The 20,139-nt window shown below is 47.0% G+C and overlaps 1 protein-coding gene across 10 annotated transcripts in view; it reads left to right on the top strand.

Annotated features, from left to right (window-relative positions):
- The window catches only part of LOC118447451 (uncharacterized), a 186,336-nt gene that overhangs the window by 161,774 nt on the left and 4,423 nt on the right, over positions 1–20,139 (top strand). For 5 of the 10 annotated variants that reach the window (XM_035879400.2, XM_035879396.2, XM_035879394.2 and 2 more), the window contains 9 exons: positions 13,198–13,263; positions 15,019–15,315; positions 15,406–15,758; positions 16,112–16,396; positions 17,562–17,702; positions 18,085–18,268; positions 18,336–18,635; positions 18,787–19,433; positions 19,516–20,085. In XM_035879400.2, the coding sequence (XP_035735293.2) occupies positions 13,198–13,263; positions 15,019–15,315; positions 15,406–15,758; positions 16,112–16,396; positions 17,562–17,702; positions 18,085–18,268; positions 18,336–18,635; positions 18,787–19,433; positions 19,516–20,085 (2,843 nt within the window). Of the gene's footprint in view, positions 1–2,760; positions 3,200–13,197; positions 13,264–15,018; positions 15,316–15,405; positions 15,759–16,111; positions 16,397–17,561; positions 17,703–18,084; positions 18,269–18,335; positions 18,636–18,786; positions 19,434–19,515; positions 20,086–20,139 lie in introns of all 10 variants that reach the window. The other 5 variants (XM_035879390.2, XM_035879393.2, XM_035879389.2 and 2 more) reach the window with 5 other exon arrangements.

Here is a 20,139-nt window from a genome sequence, read left to right on the forward strand (position 1 = left end):
TTCGCTTCTTAGGCAAATTGACGAGTACCATCGAAAGAAATTCCCCTCTTCTCTCGATCGGAGGATAAAGTATCGAAAAGAGGCAAAAAAGAAAAAGGAAAACGAGTGGGGGAAAAAAAGAAAATAAAAGACTTACGAAACACGCTCGTTTCTTCGCGAAATCGAGGAAGGACATAAAACTGAGAAATAATAAGCAGGACAGGGTAAATGAGGAGGGCTTCGATATAGCTGGTACGCGCTATCGAGAAGCCTGCGACGTTAATTTCGTAACTTGATACGTCATTAAGGAAACAAATTGCACGATTAACCCGGGCACGCTTAATTAGCCGCGGCGTTATAAATGGCAGAAAAGCGCCGCGAATTAATCAATGCTCGATCGGCTCGATCGGGTTCCGGGCGCTTCCCTCTCGTGCTCTTCTCTCGCCTCCTTTCTCGGGCTCCTTTTCAACCTCTCCTTCTCAACCCCCTTACGAAGAACGATCGCTCGTTGGTAGCGATAAACGCGATAAGTAAATTAAACGACGGGGACGAAACAATCCGGTTAACCGTTTTGTACGAGCGTGGCATTAACGAACGACCACGCGTAATAAGGATGATAACGGTAATTAAAATAATTAGACGGTACGTGCTCGATTAAAGCGAGAGACGTTTCCAAAAAGTTAATTATAACAACGTTTCTCGTGATAAAGAGCGGCTTAATGTCTCTACACTGTAATCGCGGTAGGGCGGGGGGTGGGAGAGGGAGGAAGGCAGAGGTAAAGGGAGAAAGAGAGACCTCGATAAATGAAATTCGCCAAGGGGGAGAGAGAGAGAGAGAGAGAGAGAGAGAGAGAGAGAGAGAGAACGTAGAGAATATTATAGTCGAGAATATTATATCGTACCTCGGCGATAAACTCGGCCGTTCTCGTTGAGAAATCCTGCGTACGTCGCGTCGGCATTAATTATATTACACTTTTTACTCTGATTTCTTGCGAAAACATCGAAAAGCAGCCGACAAACGGTGCGACGGCCGAGGAAATCTTAAAATCGTCGCGGGAGGGAATTCTTTTCGATCGAGAGCACCACTTGAGAAACGCTTATGGCAATTAAGATCGCGCATGATTAAATAGCAAATGATTATTTACGCGGAGTTGCACGGTTGGCCGTTTAATGCACGTTCGGTACGATCTCCGATCGCGCGTACAGCAATTTCGGTGTTAATTAAATGGCCGTGCGTGGGCGTTTACCGGATCCCTCGAGAATACGTTTTGTCAACTTTCACTCGACTCGTACTCCTCCCCACCTCGTATTCTTTCTCTTCTACCGTTCTATCTTTCTCCGTTGGCCCTGGTATCTCGATGGACCATAGTCCATTCATTTGCATCAACAATAAGGGGCCACGGTATTGAAATAAACTTTACGGATTCGTATCGGTCTTAAACGGGACGAATGATTTAATCCTTTCTGCAGGAACCCGACCGTACCGAAATAAGCTTCGCAAGTTTGTACCGGTTTTGCGGACGAGTCGAGTGACTCGGTACTTTCTGCTTTCTGTCCGGGACTTCGTCGCTCTTGTAATCGTAAATTCGACGATCGGTGCAACGAGAGTACAAAAAAAGAAAAAAAAAAAAAAAAAAAAAAAAAAAAAAAAATAAAAAAAGAAATCTCACGCTGAAAGAAGAGTAGGAAACGAGAACGTTCGTTCGAACGAGGGATCGATTTACAAAATCGTTTCTTCGATTTTCCTTTCCCCTCCTCCTCCCTCTCTTTTTCTCGTACGATTTTCGAAAGTCAGCTCTTTCCACGCTCGTGGCAAGAAATCCGAGGTAATTTATGCACGAGGAAAGAAGAAGCATCGCCCACGCGACGACGCGAAGAAAGCGAACGAATTGCCAGCGTTAGAGAGACAAGGGAGAAAGAGAAAGAGCGAGTCTCATTTCGGACGATTATCAACATCGACTGCCCACGAATATTTCTTCTTAGCTAATTACCTCTAGGATGAAGCAAGATTGGCTTCAGAATGTGTGTTCGTCATCTTAACGCGCGCGGAGGAGCGGGCAAGAATCTCGAGGATTAAATCGAATTGAGCTTGATTAATTGGAAAAAAGGGAAATCATTTTCGCGCCTCTTTGGTAGGACAAATTCGACGGGCGAAATCGATATAAGATCTGCCAGAATAAAAATCGTAATTTATATCGAGAGCCAGGAGGGACCCGTAGAAATCTCCATTCCTTCGAAATTGCGTCGCGCCTATGTCGCGAGCCGCTCGGTGCCGTGCGGTGCCGACCGTGCAGTCTCGCGCAATGCCATGGCGCGCCGAAGTCAAAACGTACGAAATCGAATAAACGTAAACGTGATTTATGACGCGTCCCGTTGCAATTAACGAAGTAAAGGTGAAATCAATTCTCGTGCATACGAACTTAAATTCAGCCGGAGGAGAAAACCCGTGTGAAATTCCAAGCGCAAGGAGTTTGCGCGACCAAGGAGCCGAGTGAAAGCGTTACGTCACGAAAAACGATTGTTTAAAGGCTAACAATCGACCTGTAATGACAGACGCGATCACTCGCGATAGGACTTTGTCAAGTTCATACGTTACCTTCAAGCAGCGAGCTTAGGAAGAAGATTTTGTTGGATGTATCGATAAATAAAGTCGTCGACGTCCTCGCACATGAGCAAATTCATGACCATATATTTCGATAATTTCTACGAGGTTGCGAGACGCATATATCGCATATTCGAGAGATCGAGGAGATAGAGATCTGACGAGCCGTCGACTTACAGGACCCGCTAATCGCAGGAGCGTCGATCTTCGTCCCCAGGGGTGGATCGAAAGGATCGATTTTTTCTCCTCGACGACGAGGACGACAGGAACGTCGAGACAAGAGGATTATCCCTTCGAGTCCGTGTTAACGCTCGAAGCAACATCGTGTTCGAACGGAATGAATTCGTCTCTCGTGAGAGCCGGAAAGTCACCGGATCGAGATATCCTTCTTCGAATCGAAGCAAGTATAGTGCGAGTATAAAAAGTACAAGGAAAGAACAACTTTGCGAATCGTCCGGACGATCAGGCATATCGTTTATTTTGTTTCTCGCCCGTTGTACTCTTGACCGATCAAAATTATCAAAAAGATGGTCACCCTGGACACCGAACAGAAGCCCGAGAGGCAGCACTGCGGCCGACGCATGTGCGCCATTTGCAGACGCATCAAACGTGATAAAGGTAAACAAGGATTTTCATTCGACCGACCGTTCGTCGCTTTGTTGATCGGGTGCCGCTTAAAAAATATGCTCGTATAGTCGTTAATATCCAATGGCATTGTTATTAGTCGTTATTTATTTCTACTTGGCTACTTAATTAATTAGCCATTATAATAAAAAGAAAGGAAAGAGAAAAAAAAAGAAAAAGAAAAAGCAGAGAATCGATAAAGTCGATAGTTTATCTCGTCGCGACAGGCGTTGATCAAGTCCGACGTCATTGTCATTGGAGATTTCATATGCAGCTTCCGAATGAATACCTTAGATAATAAATTCAAGTACGTATCCAGGAGCGACGAGTTTTTCGATGGACCTACCTACATAGCTCGACGCTATTATGCAAACGACTTTTACTCTCTTCTCCATCCAACCAACCCCCGCAACCCCCCTTAAGACCTCACGTCTTTTATTATTTCAATTTGTTTTAAACGTCGTCGCTTTATGGCACGCGCGATGCGCAAAGTAATATACGACGATATAATGTCCAATAAACGCGATTATAAGGTACGCGCAATAAACCGAATGAAGAAAAATTTGGCCAATGATATACGATACGTCGAAGCCTCCAGCATCCCGATATATTAATGGTGCAACCGCATAATGCATAATGAATCGTACGTCGTAGCGAGGACAATGTATTTCGTGTTATTACACGCTTCGCGCTCCCCCCTCATTAACATCGCGTTAGAGATCATTTACATGGTACGTGCAAGAGCCGACCTTTTTATGCTTGATAACTAATTAATGTAAAAAAGAAAAGCTTATGCGCGCGCGCGTCCTCCTTCGCGACGCCAGGACTTTGCGAGCCGCAATCCTCTTACGTCACGATCGTGCCGACAACTTTTTGAGGAATCGAACTTCTCAAAATGGGTAAATGCTCTCTCTCTCTATCTCTCTCTCTCTCTCTCTCTCTCTCTCTCTCTCTCTCTCTCTCTCTCTTTCCTTTTTCTCAGAATCCAAAGCATTACGAAGGAGTCCTTTGGCGGCTCGAGAACTGGTTCGTTCGTCGTTGTTCGAACGTCCTCGTTGTTCCATGCAAATCGCTCGTTAGTCGAAACACCTGAAATACTTGTGTGGGACGTACATACATTGCCTTCGGCCACACCACTCTTCGCTCCATGGATTATTCATTCTCGTAACGTGCGCGCGTTAAGATGACGAACGTACGAGCTCGGCCAACCGACTTTTATCAAGTGCTTCTCGATATAATTCTTCGACGTTCGCTCTATTCTCGATAGATAGAAAGATTTAAAGTTATGAAAGGTTCCTTTCGTCGTCGTTCGAAAGAAGGAAATTTTCGTTGAGAGAAGTCATTGAAATGCGTTGAACCCTTTCAAAAGTTTCGAAAAGAACAAGATGTATCTTTAAGATAGTCGTAGTTTAAGCTATAGCGACGAATCGTTGTTCGTTCGCTCGCGCAATCTCGACTCTCGACGAGTTCTCGGCGAGGCGCTCGTGACTAGGCCGGAGGTACCGATTATGATAGAGCGCGTGGGCGAGCCCACGCTCGCCCTTCGTCCGTCCGTTCGTTCATTCATAAATTCAACTCTCACCGGCTTGGCTCTCGCACGCGACTCGCTCGCTGCTGGCGCACGCGCACGTCTTTCGGTTCCTGTTAGTCTCTCGCACCTACGAGACCTACGTTGGCCAAGGTACCGTATCTCCTAACGATTCCTCCTTCCAAACGATTACCTCTGACCCATTGTTTCGTCTTTTGAATTTTCCTTTCAATTTTTATCATCTCTGTCGAGAAAATAAAGGATAGAAAGGAAAGAGGGAAGGTACGAGTTTCAAAATTACGAAGACGCGATCCTACGTATCGTTGAGTCATCAAATCACATCGTAATTCACGTTCGCGTCGAATCGCGATGCCACGCACCTCTCCTCTCTCTCTCTCTCTCTCTATCGGAGGGAGTAACTCTCATGCGGTTCTCCCGTCGTCGTCCTCACGAGAAACAGGCGGTAAAGTTCTCGTAGAGAGGTAAAGCCGCCCGCCAGGTTTCCAAAGCGGTCTCGGAATCGACGGATGATTATGCGGACCGGTCTATTTCTAGAAGCACCGACTCTCGGACGGGACATACTAATTATTTTTTACCGAACTCGTTACCACTCGCCTTTGGCAAGAGATCGACGAGGACGAAGACGGATGGCAAGATAACGAAGAGAGAAGCGAAGGAAAGATAGAGAGAAAGAGAGACATTTGTCTCTCTGATACTCGCCGATCGGCTAACGCAATCTCGGGAAGAGGACGGATAAACTGAAGAAAGAGGGAGAGAGAGAGAAAGGAAAAGGGAGATCTTGGATGAGGGAGAAGGAGAGAAAATCTCTCGAGTATCGCAACCATGTTGCATCGTGAAAAAACGACAGAGAGAGAGTGAGAGAGAGAGAGAGAGAGAGAGAGAGAGAGAGAGAGAGGAAGAGAAAGAGCGGGGGAAAAATGGAGAAAAAGTGGGACAAAAGTACGAAGCAAAGTGCAAACGAAGAGAGAGAGAGAGAGAGACAGAGAGAGAGAGAGAGAGAGAAACAATTGACATTCTACGCGCACGTTCGATCGAGTCAAGGGACGAAGAAGAAGGGGTGGAAGTAGAATGGGGCGGGTAAGACCATGGAACGAGCGAGCCTTGGTGGGGGAAGAGCGTGCAGAGAACACGGTGGCATGCACCTGTGCATTGCCTCCATATACGATACCAAGTTATGGCGTTTTTCTGCACAGCTCGAGTAGCGCGCGCGCGAGCGAGATCGTATCGTGACCGACGAAACCAATTCCATTTTTGGAAAGGGCAACCCGCGAACTACCGTCCTTACCATCGCTTCTACCTCGTTCCTCGATTTCAGCAAAGAAGAAAAAAGGAGAAAGAAAGGGGGTTGAAGGGACGAGTCGGGGAGTAACGATTAATTGTTCGCGAAAGAGACGCGACGCACGCTCCTCCCAGAACTCGAAAGGAATACGATGGAAAAGACGCTGTGAAAGGTGGAGACGGGAGAAAGAAGAGGTGCGTTTAAAAACGCAAAAGGAAAAAAAATAAACGAATGCGCACGTTTTATATTTATTAGACGCGGTAGCTTGGCCACGTATGCGCTTCACGTATGCCATTTTTCCGCATTTTTTCTTTCTTTTTTTTTTTTTTCTAAACAAAAATCTATATCTCGGCGGAAGCAGCAAGCGCACGGAAAGTACGCTTCGTCGGTTGCGTTGTTGTTCTCCGTGCGTACCTGACGTGTGCCTCTATCAAACTCTCGATGTAACTTTTCTCTTTCTCTCTCCCTGGCGTGCGCGCCTGCTCGTGGGTGTAACCAGTTTCCGTGGGCTAAGCTGTCAAACCCACGTGGCCCGCCCACGCGGCCCAGATATATTACTATGCCGTGAGAGAAAGAAAAGGTCGTTCGCGCGCGCACGCGACCGAGCAAGCGAGAGAGAGAGAGAGAGAGAGAGATGGAGAGGTCGACGCAGGAAAGACCCTTCAGGAATGAAAGACGCGGCTTGCGACACAGGAAACGGTTTCACCTGGAGGGATACCGGAGGAGAAAGAGTACCGGGAGGGATACGGCTGCGCTTCTCGCGCCCCTTCTATTCCCTCGAGAAACCAAGATAGAGGACGAAGACTAAATAGACGCGTGGGTGTGTATGATACATGGGACGGTGCTTTTATGAATTGAATTTTTTTCTACTTTCGATGGCGGCTCTTTAGAACGTCTATAGGATAGGAGCGAGCGAGCGAGCGAGAGAGAGAGAGAGAGAGAGAGAGAGAGAGAGAGAGAGAGAGAGAGAGAGAGAGAGAGAGAGATGTACTCTCGAAAATACATTAATTACAGTTTTTTTCCGAGCATCTCTCCCTCCCCCCCTTACGACTCACTTACAGTTCTTCCGAGGCGAGATAAATTATTTCGAAGGACTTGTTAAAACTCGTTCGAGTAAAAGTTCGACGTTCGCGCTCGGTAAGATGGGCATTTCACAGATGAGAGCTTTCGTTTATTTTCTCGCGTCATCCCATAACTAATTAATATGCCAAAATGCCGCCAGACGACGAACTTTCTCCGCGCGACATTTTATCCGACGTTACGGCCGATGGCAGGTGTTACCTACGTAAAAAAAAAAAAAAGAAGCGATTCGATCGAGTACAAGGAGATGGTCGAAACGACGATGATACCCGGAATAAGCTTTGAAACAATGCCAATATATACGGGAGCGAACACGTGTAGTAATTACCATAACACAGGTCGGCCAAGCAAACCGACGACACGTAGATTATTCGCTTTCTATTGTAATCGCCTTTAGCGAGTTCCACGCAACTTTTTAAACGTTCTTTCCTCCTCGAGAAAGAAGATATAAAGATATATATTTCGAACCTCCTGATTCCACCGAGTACCTTTCGTCGCTCGTAAACGAGAAAAAGGATGCGCGACACGTTTCCTCCTTTCGTCGAATCTCCAATAAATAGTCTCTCGTCGACGAAATGTTATAAAGTGGTAAAGCGTGTTAGGGTCTCGAAGCTCTTATTCGTCATTCGACGAACACGCGCGAATATCTCCGAGAATTTCCGAGAAACGATCGCGCGTTAAATCCAGCAAAAGTTCGGATTCACTGAGAAAAACCGAGCGAAGAGGCAAATCTCGAAAAGAGGCAAATCGGGGCGACCGAAAAGAAACGAAGAAGATTCGCGGAGCCACCCGTCCTGGAAAAAACTCATAAGAAGGAGAAGAAGAAACAAGGAAAAGGAAAGGAAAAGTTGCCGCGCCGATTGATATAACGTCTCGATTTGCGTAATATACGTTCGCTCGTAAACCTCGCGGTGATTTATTCCCGCTAAATAAATAGATTTTGGTGTTATTAACCTCATTTTTTCCTCGTCGAGAAGAAGCCACGGAAGGAGGAGTAGTTTGAAATGAAACGAAGAAGAAGAAGATGGTGGTGGTGGCGGGAGGGAGAGAGGGAGAAGGCGATGCACGCGTTGCCTCGGCTTGCTCCCCAAAGGCAACGTCCTGCCCTCGCGTCGAGCGAAAGATTAAAAATACCGACGATTCCTCCTCCCTCTCCTTTGGCTCGCACGCGCGCGCGCGCGCGCGCTCGAAGAAGAGAGTGCCGTAGAAAAGTAAAAGGAAAAAAATCAAGCGACGCGGGGGAGAGAGAGAGAGCGAAGGGGTGGCACGAATCGAGATAAGTCAGAATCCTCGCGAGCAGGATTTATGATCGTCAGGCGTACTCCTCCCTGACGGTCGCGCACTCGCCGACTGAGTTTTAGCCGTTTCCAAGCCTCCGATAAAATTAGTTGTAAACGAAGATTGCGACATCGATTATATTTTTAGATTTCGTATACGAGTAGACACGTCGCACGCTCGCCTCCGACGAGCGAATAATCCGAACGATCGGGATCCATAGTCCGTCTTTATTTCGAAAGAAATTCGAAGGATTCGATCTAATTCCTCTAGGAGAACTATCGTCCTTCTTTTCCTGACGGAGCGGGGGAGGGGAACCGTTAAGAAAGACAAGTGTTCGTATCGATTAGAAGGCGTAACCGGTAGGCGGAGCGTGCTAACGCGCCTTTATTACGTTCACGTCGCACTAATATATCTACGTAAGGAGAGTCGGCGGGAACCATGCGCGCACACACGTGCCCTCGCTCCTATAAGCGAACATCACGCACAATCGATCTTAGAAATATCTCGAGAGAATATTAACCAAAATATCGTCGCGTTAATTTAAAAAGTCGAAACGTTGACGACAAACGAGCTTTGATCGACGCTATTATACTCCGGCCAATTGCGTATGAAAGACAATGGCGGGAAATGCGCTTGAAAAATTCAGACCGCGACGGTAAATTCACGACGAACGGCCGCGAATTCTAATTAGCGTGGCTGCCTTAGAGCCGACAATTATCTCCGTGGCTTGACTCGTTATTTTAAAGCGAATCGCTCTTTCATCCGCGATAAACCTGACGTTTTAATTATTTTCTTTCTCAAAGAGAGTTCGCACGCAACGTCGAAGAACCTACAACGATTGTCTTTTCGTTTATTTTTATATTTCCTTCACGATCTCATAAATCGACGATAAAACGACACTCCTCCCTCGTTCGTACGTATTAGCTGAAAAGGTGGAAGGGCCCGATCGATATACTCCTTGGGATGAATCTCGTTCGATTCTTTTTTTTTCTTTTTCTCGCTTTTTTTTGTTTTCCATCATTTTCTTTCTCAACGTCGCGTGAATTAGAAATGAAAAGTCGGATACACATTGTCGTGTATACGTTCCCTCGCTCTCATATTTCCTGGCCCTGTTATTATTACCGTAATATTGTCTAAGGCTAATGGACGTCTAAGAAAAGATTCTTCTCCCTTGTGACGCATAAAACGCGGCAGCGAGATGTAAATCAAATTGTTCCTCGCCGACTTCTCCGGGTCCGTCCTCAAAAAGTTTCTTTCTGGAAAAATACGGAAAAACAGCGTCACTTATTTTTGCCAACTACCGTTTGATAGATTAGATCGCTGCTTATGGAACGTTCCTCGACTCGTTCGTATTTATGAGAAAGCTTTCGACAAACGCGTGGGCGTAACGCGACGAAAAAGAATGAGTCGGAGATGGAGGAAGAGACGCGAGGTCGCGAGTATCTATTTTGAAAAATGTCACGCGTCCAGTCGGCTCGACTAGAAGGAGTAGTAAAAGTGGAAGGAAGATCGAGAACCATAAAACGAGAGAAGAATTACAGGGTAGGGCAGAGAGAGAGAGAGAGAGAGAGAGAGAGAGAGAGAGAGAGAGAGAGAGAAAGAAAGAGAGAAGGGGGGACGAGTGAAGTGGCGAGAGTAGACGAGATCTCTCCATCTCTATCTCTCCTTTTCGTAATCTCCGGGCCTAGAAGCTTTATTTATACCCAAAGCTGGCGTATTATTGGATCACCCCCGCGATTCGTACCGACGTAAATGTGTGTCTTATGCTTACGGCTTACGTCGTCGTGGCCTTTCTATTTCGCATTTGCCCGATTTCCATCTTCTACAGGGTGTTGCGAAAGTACGTGCTCTCACCTCTTGATTTATGTCACGTTATAACTCGATGATATGTCATTAAAACGAAGAAAAAGTATCGAACGCGATAGGCCCCACACAACGACCGTCGACAAATTTTCCACTTTCCAGGAGGTCCTGGAACGCCAGAACGATTTGTAAGATAAAGCGAGAAACGAGAAGTTTGAAAATTGGGGTCAAAACGGTACCAATCGTCGTCGGAGTCGAGTGCAATATTTATGGGACCGCGAAGGAATCCGGCGGTCTCTTCCGGAACTCCTTAACACTTTAACGCCGGGCGCGAGGATTCCGCTCGCGTTGATTTATCTCCCACCGACCTCCTCCACCCTTCCGCGTTCGTAAAGCAAAGCACGCGCGAGAAAACGGATGCTCGTAAAATGTGCGACAAGTTTCGGAAACGATCGTCGTTTTTCTATCTTTCAAAAAATACTTGAAATTTTTTTTTCTCGCCTTAGTCTCGCTAGAAGCAGTGAGAGAGGAAGGGTGAGGGGGGATCGAGCTTTCGTAAAAATGGCGCTGGCGGTTGCGGCGTTTAAAACGACGACGGAGGTGGCGAAGGTGGTGTACAATGCGCTTGGGGGGATTCACTTGGCAGGAATGCGCCGCGTAAATTTGCATTCTATGCATTGCGTAGATACTTATGGAGCGCGGCACGCGTGTCTTCGGGGTATCTTCGAGTATCTTTGAATTCTCCCGTGCATTTGCTTCCATTGGCGCCGATCTAAAGCTTCGAAAGTAATCCTTCCTAAGGTATCTCGAATTTTCTCAAAGTGTCTCCAAGTTCTAAAATTACTCCTCTCCAATTCCTCTGCGTACGCTCGTCGTTTATTAAAGAAAATATTCACGCGCTTCGATCTCTTCCTTCAACGTGAATAAAATCTTCGAAAATATGCGAAACATCGGAAGAATTTGGAATACGTCGGACCACCGTGTCGTTTTCGCCAAGATCGCGAGACATGACTCCCAGTATCACACACGAGGCAACTATGCGCAACGTACAACTATGGTATGTAGATACGCCTTCGTCGAATCGTATAACGTCCCGTCTTTCTCCATTGTCTTGATTTTCTCATTACAGGCGGGGGGGGGGGTCGGTTTCTTTCTCCAAACAAAAAACAAAAAAAGAAACAAAAAAAAACAAAACAAAAGAAAAAAAGACTATGTAAGAGAAGTTTTGACAGTTGAAAACCGGATAAATTGTGCACGGTTGTACGCGTGAGAAGCAATCGTCGTTAGTATCGTTTTGCGCACATATTGGGAACTGTAATCTACTCGAGAAAGAAAAAGGGAGTGATTAGTGAAGCGAGCACGATTAAAATCTAAAATCTTAGTTGGTATTCGAGGAGCGCGCTGATTGCTATCTTTAAAGTTAGAAAGTCGTAACTTAAGTTGCCACCAGGTAGGCAGCAGGAGAACCGTGCACGTGCATAGTTGCGCACGTGTGTCTTTGCGCGAGAAGGATCGACGCGGCATTCGGTCCTACGCATTTCTTAGTAGCTCGTGTCGCTCTGGTCGTTAGCGTCTGTCTCTTCTGAGCCATGGCGCATCCACTCTCTCTTTCTCTCTCTCTCTCTCTCTCTCTCTCTTTACTCCTCCCTCTGCATCTATCTCGTACACCGTCACGAGTACGTCCAGATATAGCTGTATCAAATATCGCTCCGCTCGCGTGGCGAAACTTATTTCGTGTCCCTTTACGTTTGGCGAATTTTTAATAAGCCCAGCACGTCGGAAGCACGACGCGTTAATGAACCCTGAATATTCTATGCGTCGAAGAACCTTCCTCTTTCGCGCGATTTCTAGGATCGATAAACCGAATGTCGATTGAAGCGGCTCGTTAAGAGATAAAGCAATCTCTCCGCGTGATCGTAAGAAATCAATCGTGGGACGATCGATCTCTACGAGCAATCTTTAGAGCTCTCTCTCTCTCTCTCCCTCTCTCTCTCTCTCGAGTATTTGTTCTTTCAAGTTTCGTCGGTATTTAACGAAGAGAGTTTCCAGCGCATTCCTTTCGACGCAAGAACCTAAGGACACGTACGTATGCGCATACATAGGGGTCTAGATAGGGCCTAAGGTCGGTATACAGCGGAGGGAGCAATCAGAGAGATTTTTCTTCTTCTAGTAGTCTCCTCGGTTGCTTCTTCGAAAGCGGTCGAAGAGGGCGAAGCGAGGCAAAGCAAGCGTTTCGCTTTGGATTTCTGCACGGTGCTGCTTTGAATTCAGATTGCGCGCGGTCGTTCGCTGCCGCCGCGCCGCACCGCACCGGTTTTGTTTCTCCTTCCCCCGTAGGAAGCGAAGCAATTTATGCAATCTGGCCCGCGTCGTCCGCGCGTATTTATAACTCTGGGCCCTTTGTGTGTTAATTTGTACCTGGCTTCGCGATCCGCCCGACGGGGGGAAGAGGGGCGGGAGAGAGAGAGAGAGAGAGAGCGCCAACCGCGTGGACTCCCTCTCGACCTTTGATCCTTCCAAGGACCTCGTACGAGTTTCCCGGCGCGACTTCTTTGATCAGGAAGGAGCGCGCTCCTCCTTAATTAAACGGACCAAATACCATTTCCCCTCTTTGCGAATCTTTTTATACCGCGAGACCTTTCCTTCTCCTTCCGCGATACTCACCAAACTTGATTTCTTTCGTTTCGATGCTTTCTTAACGATGCTCCAAGAAAGAAAACAACACAGAACGAAGAAACGTTGTGTCTAATCGTTAAAGAGACGCAACCAACGACTTTGATCTCGCGTGATTTTTTATAGCCTCGACGGGCGATGTTGAAGTTTCGCGGCTGTTCGCCCAAGTCGCCGAGCAACAACCTATTCTCTCTTTTTGTCCTCGTCCTTTCGAAAGCGTATCAAAGATAAAACGAGAAAAAAGGAATAACTAGATCTAACATGTAAGAGGTATAGCAAAATCGCATCGCTCTTGATCCATTCCCTTGGTTTCTTTTTTTGTTGTTGCAGCGTTGAAGGTGAAGCTCATGCTGAGGCGGCCGATAAATCAACTGGTTGCCCAGGGCATTATGCCGTGTAAGTATGAGTTATCTCGAACCTTTAGAGTTCATAAAATCCGAAGGTGTTCGTAACGTAAAGGAAGATGTGCAATTTGCCTCGAACTCGCAATCACCGAACCGTCCGACGACCGGCAGTTCCCGCGAACCCACGGCGAATTCCTTCCTCCCCTACTTTCTTTTTTTTTTTTCTTTTTCTTTTTTTTCTTTTGTACTCGGCTTAAGTGAACTATTACTTTTTTCATCGGCAGCATCGATTAATCCATTTACGAGTCGATAACCACGCGATTAACCGTGATCCTCTTAATAGCGTGAAATGAGATAACGGGTACGCCTTGCACGACGTACGAGTCTAAAGTGTCCTAAATTGTCGCACGATCTTTTAATTGCCACGCAATTACGGCCCGTATTTCGTTTATTGTCTCATTTGGTAAAAATCGATAAAGGTCAAAGAAAGAAAGAAAAAAGAGGAAAACAAAAGGAAAAAGAGATAAAAGGTCAAAAGGAAGGAAAGAATATCGTTCGAAAAAGAATCGCACCCGTCTAGCCGCGACGAATAGATTTACGAGATGGGTCGAATGTTTATACCGGCGCGCGCACGGAGAGAGGATCGGGGGGTAATTATTTAGGTCACAACCTGAAATATCGGTCTTGTTACTGTCGAAGTCGGTGCGCACGTTTATGGCACTCGCCGCTATATATCGCCGCGGCCGATGGAAATACACCCTCGGATACGTCAAGTACCAGTTACATTACGGAGCCGTATATCCTTGCATCCCTCGGCGTTCATTCATTTCGCAAGAGACTTCGGAAGAGACTTTAAGGCGCCATATTATACCTACACTTCCGGCCCAACGCCACGAAATAATGCGCTGCCTTCGCGGAAATACGGTCTTTTTAACGAGCCGAGCGAGCTGCATTTTTTATTCGCAACGCAGACCCGACCCGAATACGTTCTCGCGAGACTTTACGAAGAACGAATTCAAAAATATCTTTTTACCGCATCGAATACGCCGAGAGGACGGCCCATAGGAATCCGGTAATAAACAAGACGACCGACGAAATAAAGAATTACTCCTCGAGACGCGAAGACGTTCGCGAATCGTAATTCGCCTGCTTTCTTTTTGGCGCATCAATCATTAAGCGCGCTCGACGCGTATTCCTCCCATTTTATTTGTCAAATTAAAGCTGTCCGACGTTTCTTATATTCGGCCACTTCGTCCTGACATTTTTATTTCGTGGTTTTGAGCGAGCGAAACGAGAGAGATTCGTAAATATCGATTCAGCCGTTGTCGCCGACTGCGCTATCGAAAAACGGAAATCTTTTAAAAATAGCAAGCGCAATTAGAATTTTTCTCGCTCATCGGTCGAAAGCGACTAACGAGACGAGAAGCGATGCTCGCCGCATGGCACGGCTGTAGGCACGGTGCGACCAACGGAAGGAACACACATTTCCATTACCACATCGCGCGACTTCGTCGTAGGTGGTACATGGTCTCTTTTATTCCTCGTAATGAAGTGGCTGCATATGCATCGACCGTACGGAAATAGTATTACGCGTGAATTCGCGCCTACAGAGCCCAGCGTTTCGGGGATCATTTATCCGGCGAGTTAATGGCGCTAAGGAATGCGAGAGGACGTTTGACGTTGACATCAAAATGACATCGCGTTTAAACGCCTTCGAGTCTCGTCGTCGTAATACTCCCGAAAATATTATCGCTCGCTATCTCCCAATCTCGAACGTACCTTTAATTTCTATTATTCTTTCGTGCAGCCCTGAAAACTCCGCCGGCGTTTCACGAACAACGTAAGCAACTCGAGCGGGCGAAAACCGGCGATCTGTTGAAGGCAAAGATCCAACAGAGACCCGGTAGGGAAGAGCTCGTGAGGCAGCATATACTCGAAGATGTGGGTCACGTGGATCCGAGCCTAGCCGAGAGACAACGGATGCTGAAGAAGGCCAGACTAGCCGACCAATTGAACGATCAGCTCAGTCATAGGCCCGGTCCGCTCGAACTTATTCAAAAGAATATACTACATACGGAGGAACCCATCGAGAGGGCGGTAAAGGGTAAGTACGAGAGACATGCTCGATCGATTTTCTTGATCTCTCTTAAAAACGATAAAACAAAGGAAAACGTCGTCTATTATTCTCTTTCAGAGGGACACATTCCCTTCAAGGCGACGTGCGAGGGACAGGTTACGAAACCTCAGCATCCGGATCACTACATAACGTTCGAGGATGACTCCCAAAGTTCCGGGGAAGGTGCCCCGTCGCCGCAATTGGAGTCGCGTTCGGACGTTCTCGAAACGGCAGCTGCCTCCGCGGGAATCGTCACGGTCTCCCTCAGCATCCCCACGACTGGCGGTGCGGTCGTTGTCTCCTCGACGTCACCAGTTTTCCAACAAGCGTCCGGAGCGGAACCAACGATACAGACCTTTGCCGAGCTATGCAACACGGTCGTTGGCTCGCAACACCAGACGCAACAGGCTCAACAACACCCATCCGCTCAGGTAAAAGGAAATTTCTCGAGAAACTTTTAAAGAATTACGAAAGAATATTCCACGTTTATTTTCTCTTTCTCTCTCTCTCTCTCTCTCTTTCTCTTTCTCTCTTTCTCTCTCTTTCTCTCTCTCTCTATGTATATATATATATATATATACATATATCTCTGTCTCTTTCTCTATTTCTATATCTATCTCTCTCTTTCTCTCTCTCTCTCTTTCTCCCTTTCTCTCTATCTCTCTCTCTCTCTATCTATCTATCTATCTATCTATCTATCTATCTATCTATCTATCTATCTATCTATCTATCTATCTATCTATCTATCTATCTATCTATCTATCTCTCTCTCTATCTACGGCAGGCGAATCAAACGAACGGGGCATCGGGCACGCTGCTCCCACTGGCGCCGGCGTCGAGTCCCATGTCCTTGGGATCGACGACCTCGAGCCTTAGTCCTCTGTCGAATATCTCGATAGCCTCGCCACCGGCTCCACCGCCGGCAGCCATCACTCCTAGACCACAACCAAGTCCGATCGCGTCCTCGGCGTGTCAGAGAAACGATGCGCCGGGCAAGGACAAGAACAGAAAAAAATCCAAAACCAAGAGCCAACCTAAGACGCGTACGATCAAGTTTCACGAGTACAAAGTGAGTAATAAAGCTCCGCTCTTATCGACCCCTCCTACCGATTCAAATTTAAGCGAATTGCAATCGTATCGGTGTAACGAGCGACGAACGGTAAACCAGCGCGTCGCGCTTTTTTATCGACGAGCTCGTCGTTTGGAACAGATTACCTTCCCAACCCATCTTTTTCTCTCTCGTCTCGTTTATATTTAAATATACTTACGCGTGCAGGTATATGCAGTCATACGCAATGGCCGCGAAGCGTGTGCTTTATAGCCGAAAGTAATATACCTGCTATATAACGCGTGTACGGAGGAGACGCTCGCGATAATTACCAAGTATCCCAAAAAGATCGTTGCGTGCTACTACAAACTAGTTTTCGACTAACGGGGAATCGCGTTTCGACGTGGCCAACGAGCGAGATAAAAAGAGACGACAACAAAAAAAAGGGAGACGGTGAACGCGAGGAAGAAAAGATCGGAGAAGAGAGGAGTTTACGCTGGAAGAGAGTCGTGGCAAAAACGAGTACGGACGCAACCGTGAATCTCTCGGCTCCTGTGGCCTGGCGAAACAAGGAGAGGAGAGGAGGAGGAGGAGGAGGAGGAGGTGGAGACCAAAGGAGAGGGAGATCGTATCGGGTGATTAACTCTCGCGATCTCTCGAGGGGCCCACCTCGTTATCTCTGAGTAATTCGAGCGCTAATTGCACCTATGAGCGAGAGAGGCCTCGCGTCGATAGGTCCCGCGCGAGGGACCGCTCTCTTATTCGGCGCTCCCCCTCTCCCGCACTGTTCTCTTTCCTGCGTGAAAGCGCGCCCCTGTCGAGAATGATACGGCCGTGCAAATGAGAGCGCGGAGAGAGAACATTCGCGATGTATCATTTATCACTCGTAAACGGTGCGTGCCTACGTTCACTGGCGGTCTCTCTCTCTCTTTCTCTCTCTCTCTCTCTCTCTCTCTCTCTCTCTCCCTCCCTCCCTCTCTCTCTCTCTCTCTCTCTCTCTCTTTCTTTCTCTTTTTCCTCTAATGCTCGCGAGCATGATTCTTTAAATATCATCGTACGTTCGACTTCGGCAAGTTCCGCTTCTGTTCCAAGCGCGTTCTCGATCGATCGCCTATCTAGAAAAGATATAACAACGATTAACAACGATTAACCACGACTAATGAGCGATGCGATAATTGTGTGGCAGGGTCCGCCAAATGCACAAAAGACGTCGGTTTCGTCTACGCCCCCCGGTCTCGGCTCAACGCCGCCCGGCGAGACGAGCTACGAGCTGCTCCTGCAGCAACAACAACTATTCCTTCAGTGGCAGCTCGAATGGCAGCACAAGGTACAACACACATACCGAACCGATACTATACGCGATAATACGATGTCCGTTACTGACATGCATGTGCTCGAACGCTTACTTACACGTCACACTTACGCTTTCTCTCTACGAATATTACTCAATTCTCGTTCGGAGAAACGAGCGAGCAATGGAAAGCGCAAAAATTAACTTATGGAAAATAATTTTTTTTGTTCTTTTTCTTTCTTTCTCTCATTCCTTCTTCCTTTCTTTCTTTCTTACTTCCTCTCTTTCTTTCTTTCTTTCTTTCTTTCTTTCTTTCTTTCTTTCTTTCTTTCTTTCTTTCTTTCTTTCTTTCTTTCTTTCTTTCTTTCTTTCTTTCTTTCTTTCTTTCTTTCTTTCTTTCTTTCTTTCTTTCCCGTAGTATCCTCAGATTATATTGCCAGCCGCGCAGAAGCCGCTGTCTCTTACAAGCAGCGGTGCCAGTGATGCCGGAAGCGTTAGCGGGAGCAGCGCGAATGCTCCGAGTCCCGCGCCCTCGAATTCCTCGAATAATCCATCCGAGCAACCACCGCTCAGGCCCTTGGGCAAGTTGGAAGACATGAAAGGTAAATACTCGAAAAAATATACTTCTTCGATTTGTTCCTTCTCAACTTCCTTGGTTATGTTCTTCAGTGAGCGATCTCAAAGTCGAGTTAAAGCGACGCAATCTCCCAGTCTCGGGTTCTAAGCCCCAATTGATCGAACGGCTAAAGCCGTTCACGGAATCATCCAGCGGGAATTCGACTTCTAACTCTAACGGACCTCACGTTACGCACATGGGCCATATATTGATGGACACGCCCGGTCCTATGACGTCCGACGAATCTAGTTCGCAAGCAAAGAGCCCTAGCTCGATTGTCAAGGACGAGCCGAATAGCCCGCGGACCGATTCGCCTCATGGCAGCGAACACGAGGATCCGTCGAGCCCACCAGGTATCCCTCTCGTTATTATCTCTCGTATCGCTTTTACCTTGTCCAAACGGCGGAACAATAATTTCTTTTCTTCGCGCGCCTTCGGCGCGACTCTCGGGCGATATCACTCTGGCTTCGAAAGACGACGCACGTGGGTGTTTTTACGATGCAGTTCGTGTTTCAGGAGACGATATCATCAAAGAGCAAAGGAAACGGATAGAAGAGTTGCAACGGGAGTTGTATAAATCCCAACAACAACTTCAACAAATTCGACAAACTCAGCCCGCAACTGTTCGAGCCGAGAAACTGGTGTTGCAACAGCATATACAGAGCAAGATGCAACAGCAACAATTGGCTTTACATCTGCAACAGTTGCAACACCTGCAGCAACAACAGCAGCAACAACAGCAACAACAGCAACAGCAACAACAACAACAACAACAACAACAGCAGCAGCAGCAAAATCATCAACAGTCTCAGCAGCAAATGCAGCAACAACATGCGACGTTCCAGCATCTCAATGCGAAAGCCAGTTTGGCTGCTTTTCTACAGACGCAACCGAACAATGCGACTGCCATTCTAGATTCCGCAGCGCTCACGGCAATTAACAATAAGAAAAATCAAGCTAAGAATAGTACCACCGTTCAAATACCTACCGCGATAGTTTTGAATCTAGCCAAACCGGCCAAATTGAACGGATCGTTGCTCGGTGCTTTAGTCGCGCAAGCCCAAGCTCAACAACAGCAACAGCAAGCGAGCAGCACGGAGGATGGTAAACCACCACCGCCTCAATACGACGAGGCAGCCAAATTATTGAAGGTCGGTATAATTTCGAGTAATTACCATTTTATTTGGCCATTTCTTTCGATTTGGCATCCTCTAAAATTACTTATACGTTTAGGTCAAGATAGAACCGGTTCAAAAGAGTCATATTAAGAGTCAAGTTGTCGACGATGTATTGGAAATTCTCATTAAAAACGGAGAACTTCCACCGAGCGCGGCACAGGATCCGGCTACGCCTACCACCCCGAATCGTCAGCTCCAACAGAATTTGGTATTTACCGCGCCAGCGGACAGTCCAACTCAATCTTTAGTATTCACGGCTGCTAGTCCTATCAGTCCGATCAGCCCGATGGCCATGGAGGTCTCACAAAGCGGTTGTCCTAGTCCGTCGGCGTCGACATCGGCATCGACATCGGTATCGGCGTCTAGTTCGACTGCGGCTTCGGCGTCGGCACCGCCACCGCCTCCACCTTTACCATTGGCAACCTTTTCCATTCAATTACCTACTTCGTTGCAGCAATTACAACAACAAGAAGATATATCTTCGTTTGGAACGCACCTATTGAATTCGGATAATGATTTGGACGCAGCTATGCTACTGAGTCCTCAATCGGTGCAAGAGGCCTCGCCGGATCCACAACCACCGCAAGAGGTCACATCATCGGATAACGCAAACTTGGATCTTAAAGTAGGTTGCGTCCTAAGTTATTTAATTCATTGATATTTCGAAGCTATATCTGAA

Source organism: Vespa mandarinia, chromosome 1 (genome assembly GCF_050613455.1).
Source record: "Vespa mandarinia isolate Hongniang chromosome 1, ASM5061345v1, whole genome shotgun sequence".
Classification (NCBI taxonomy): Eukaryota; Metazoa; Arthropoda; class Insecta; order Hymenoptera; family Vespidae; genus Vespa; species Vespa mandarinia.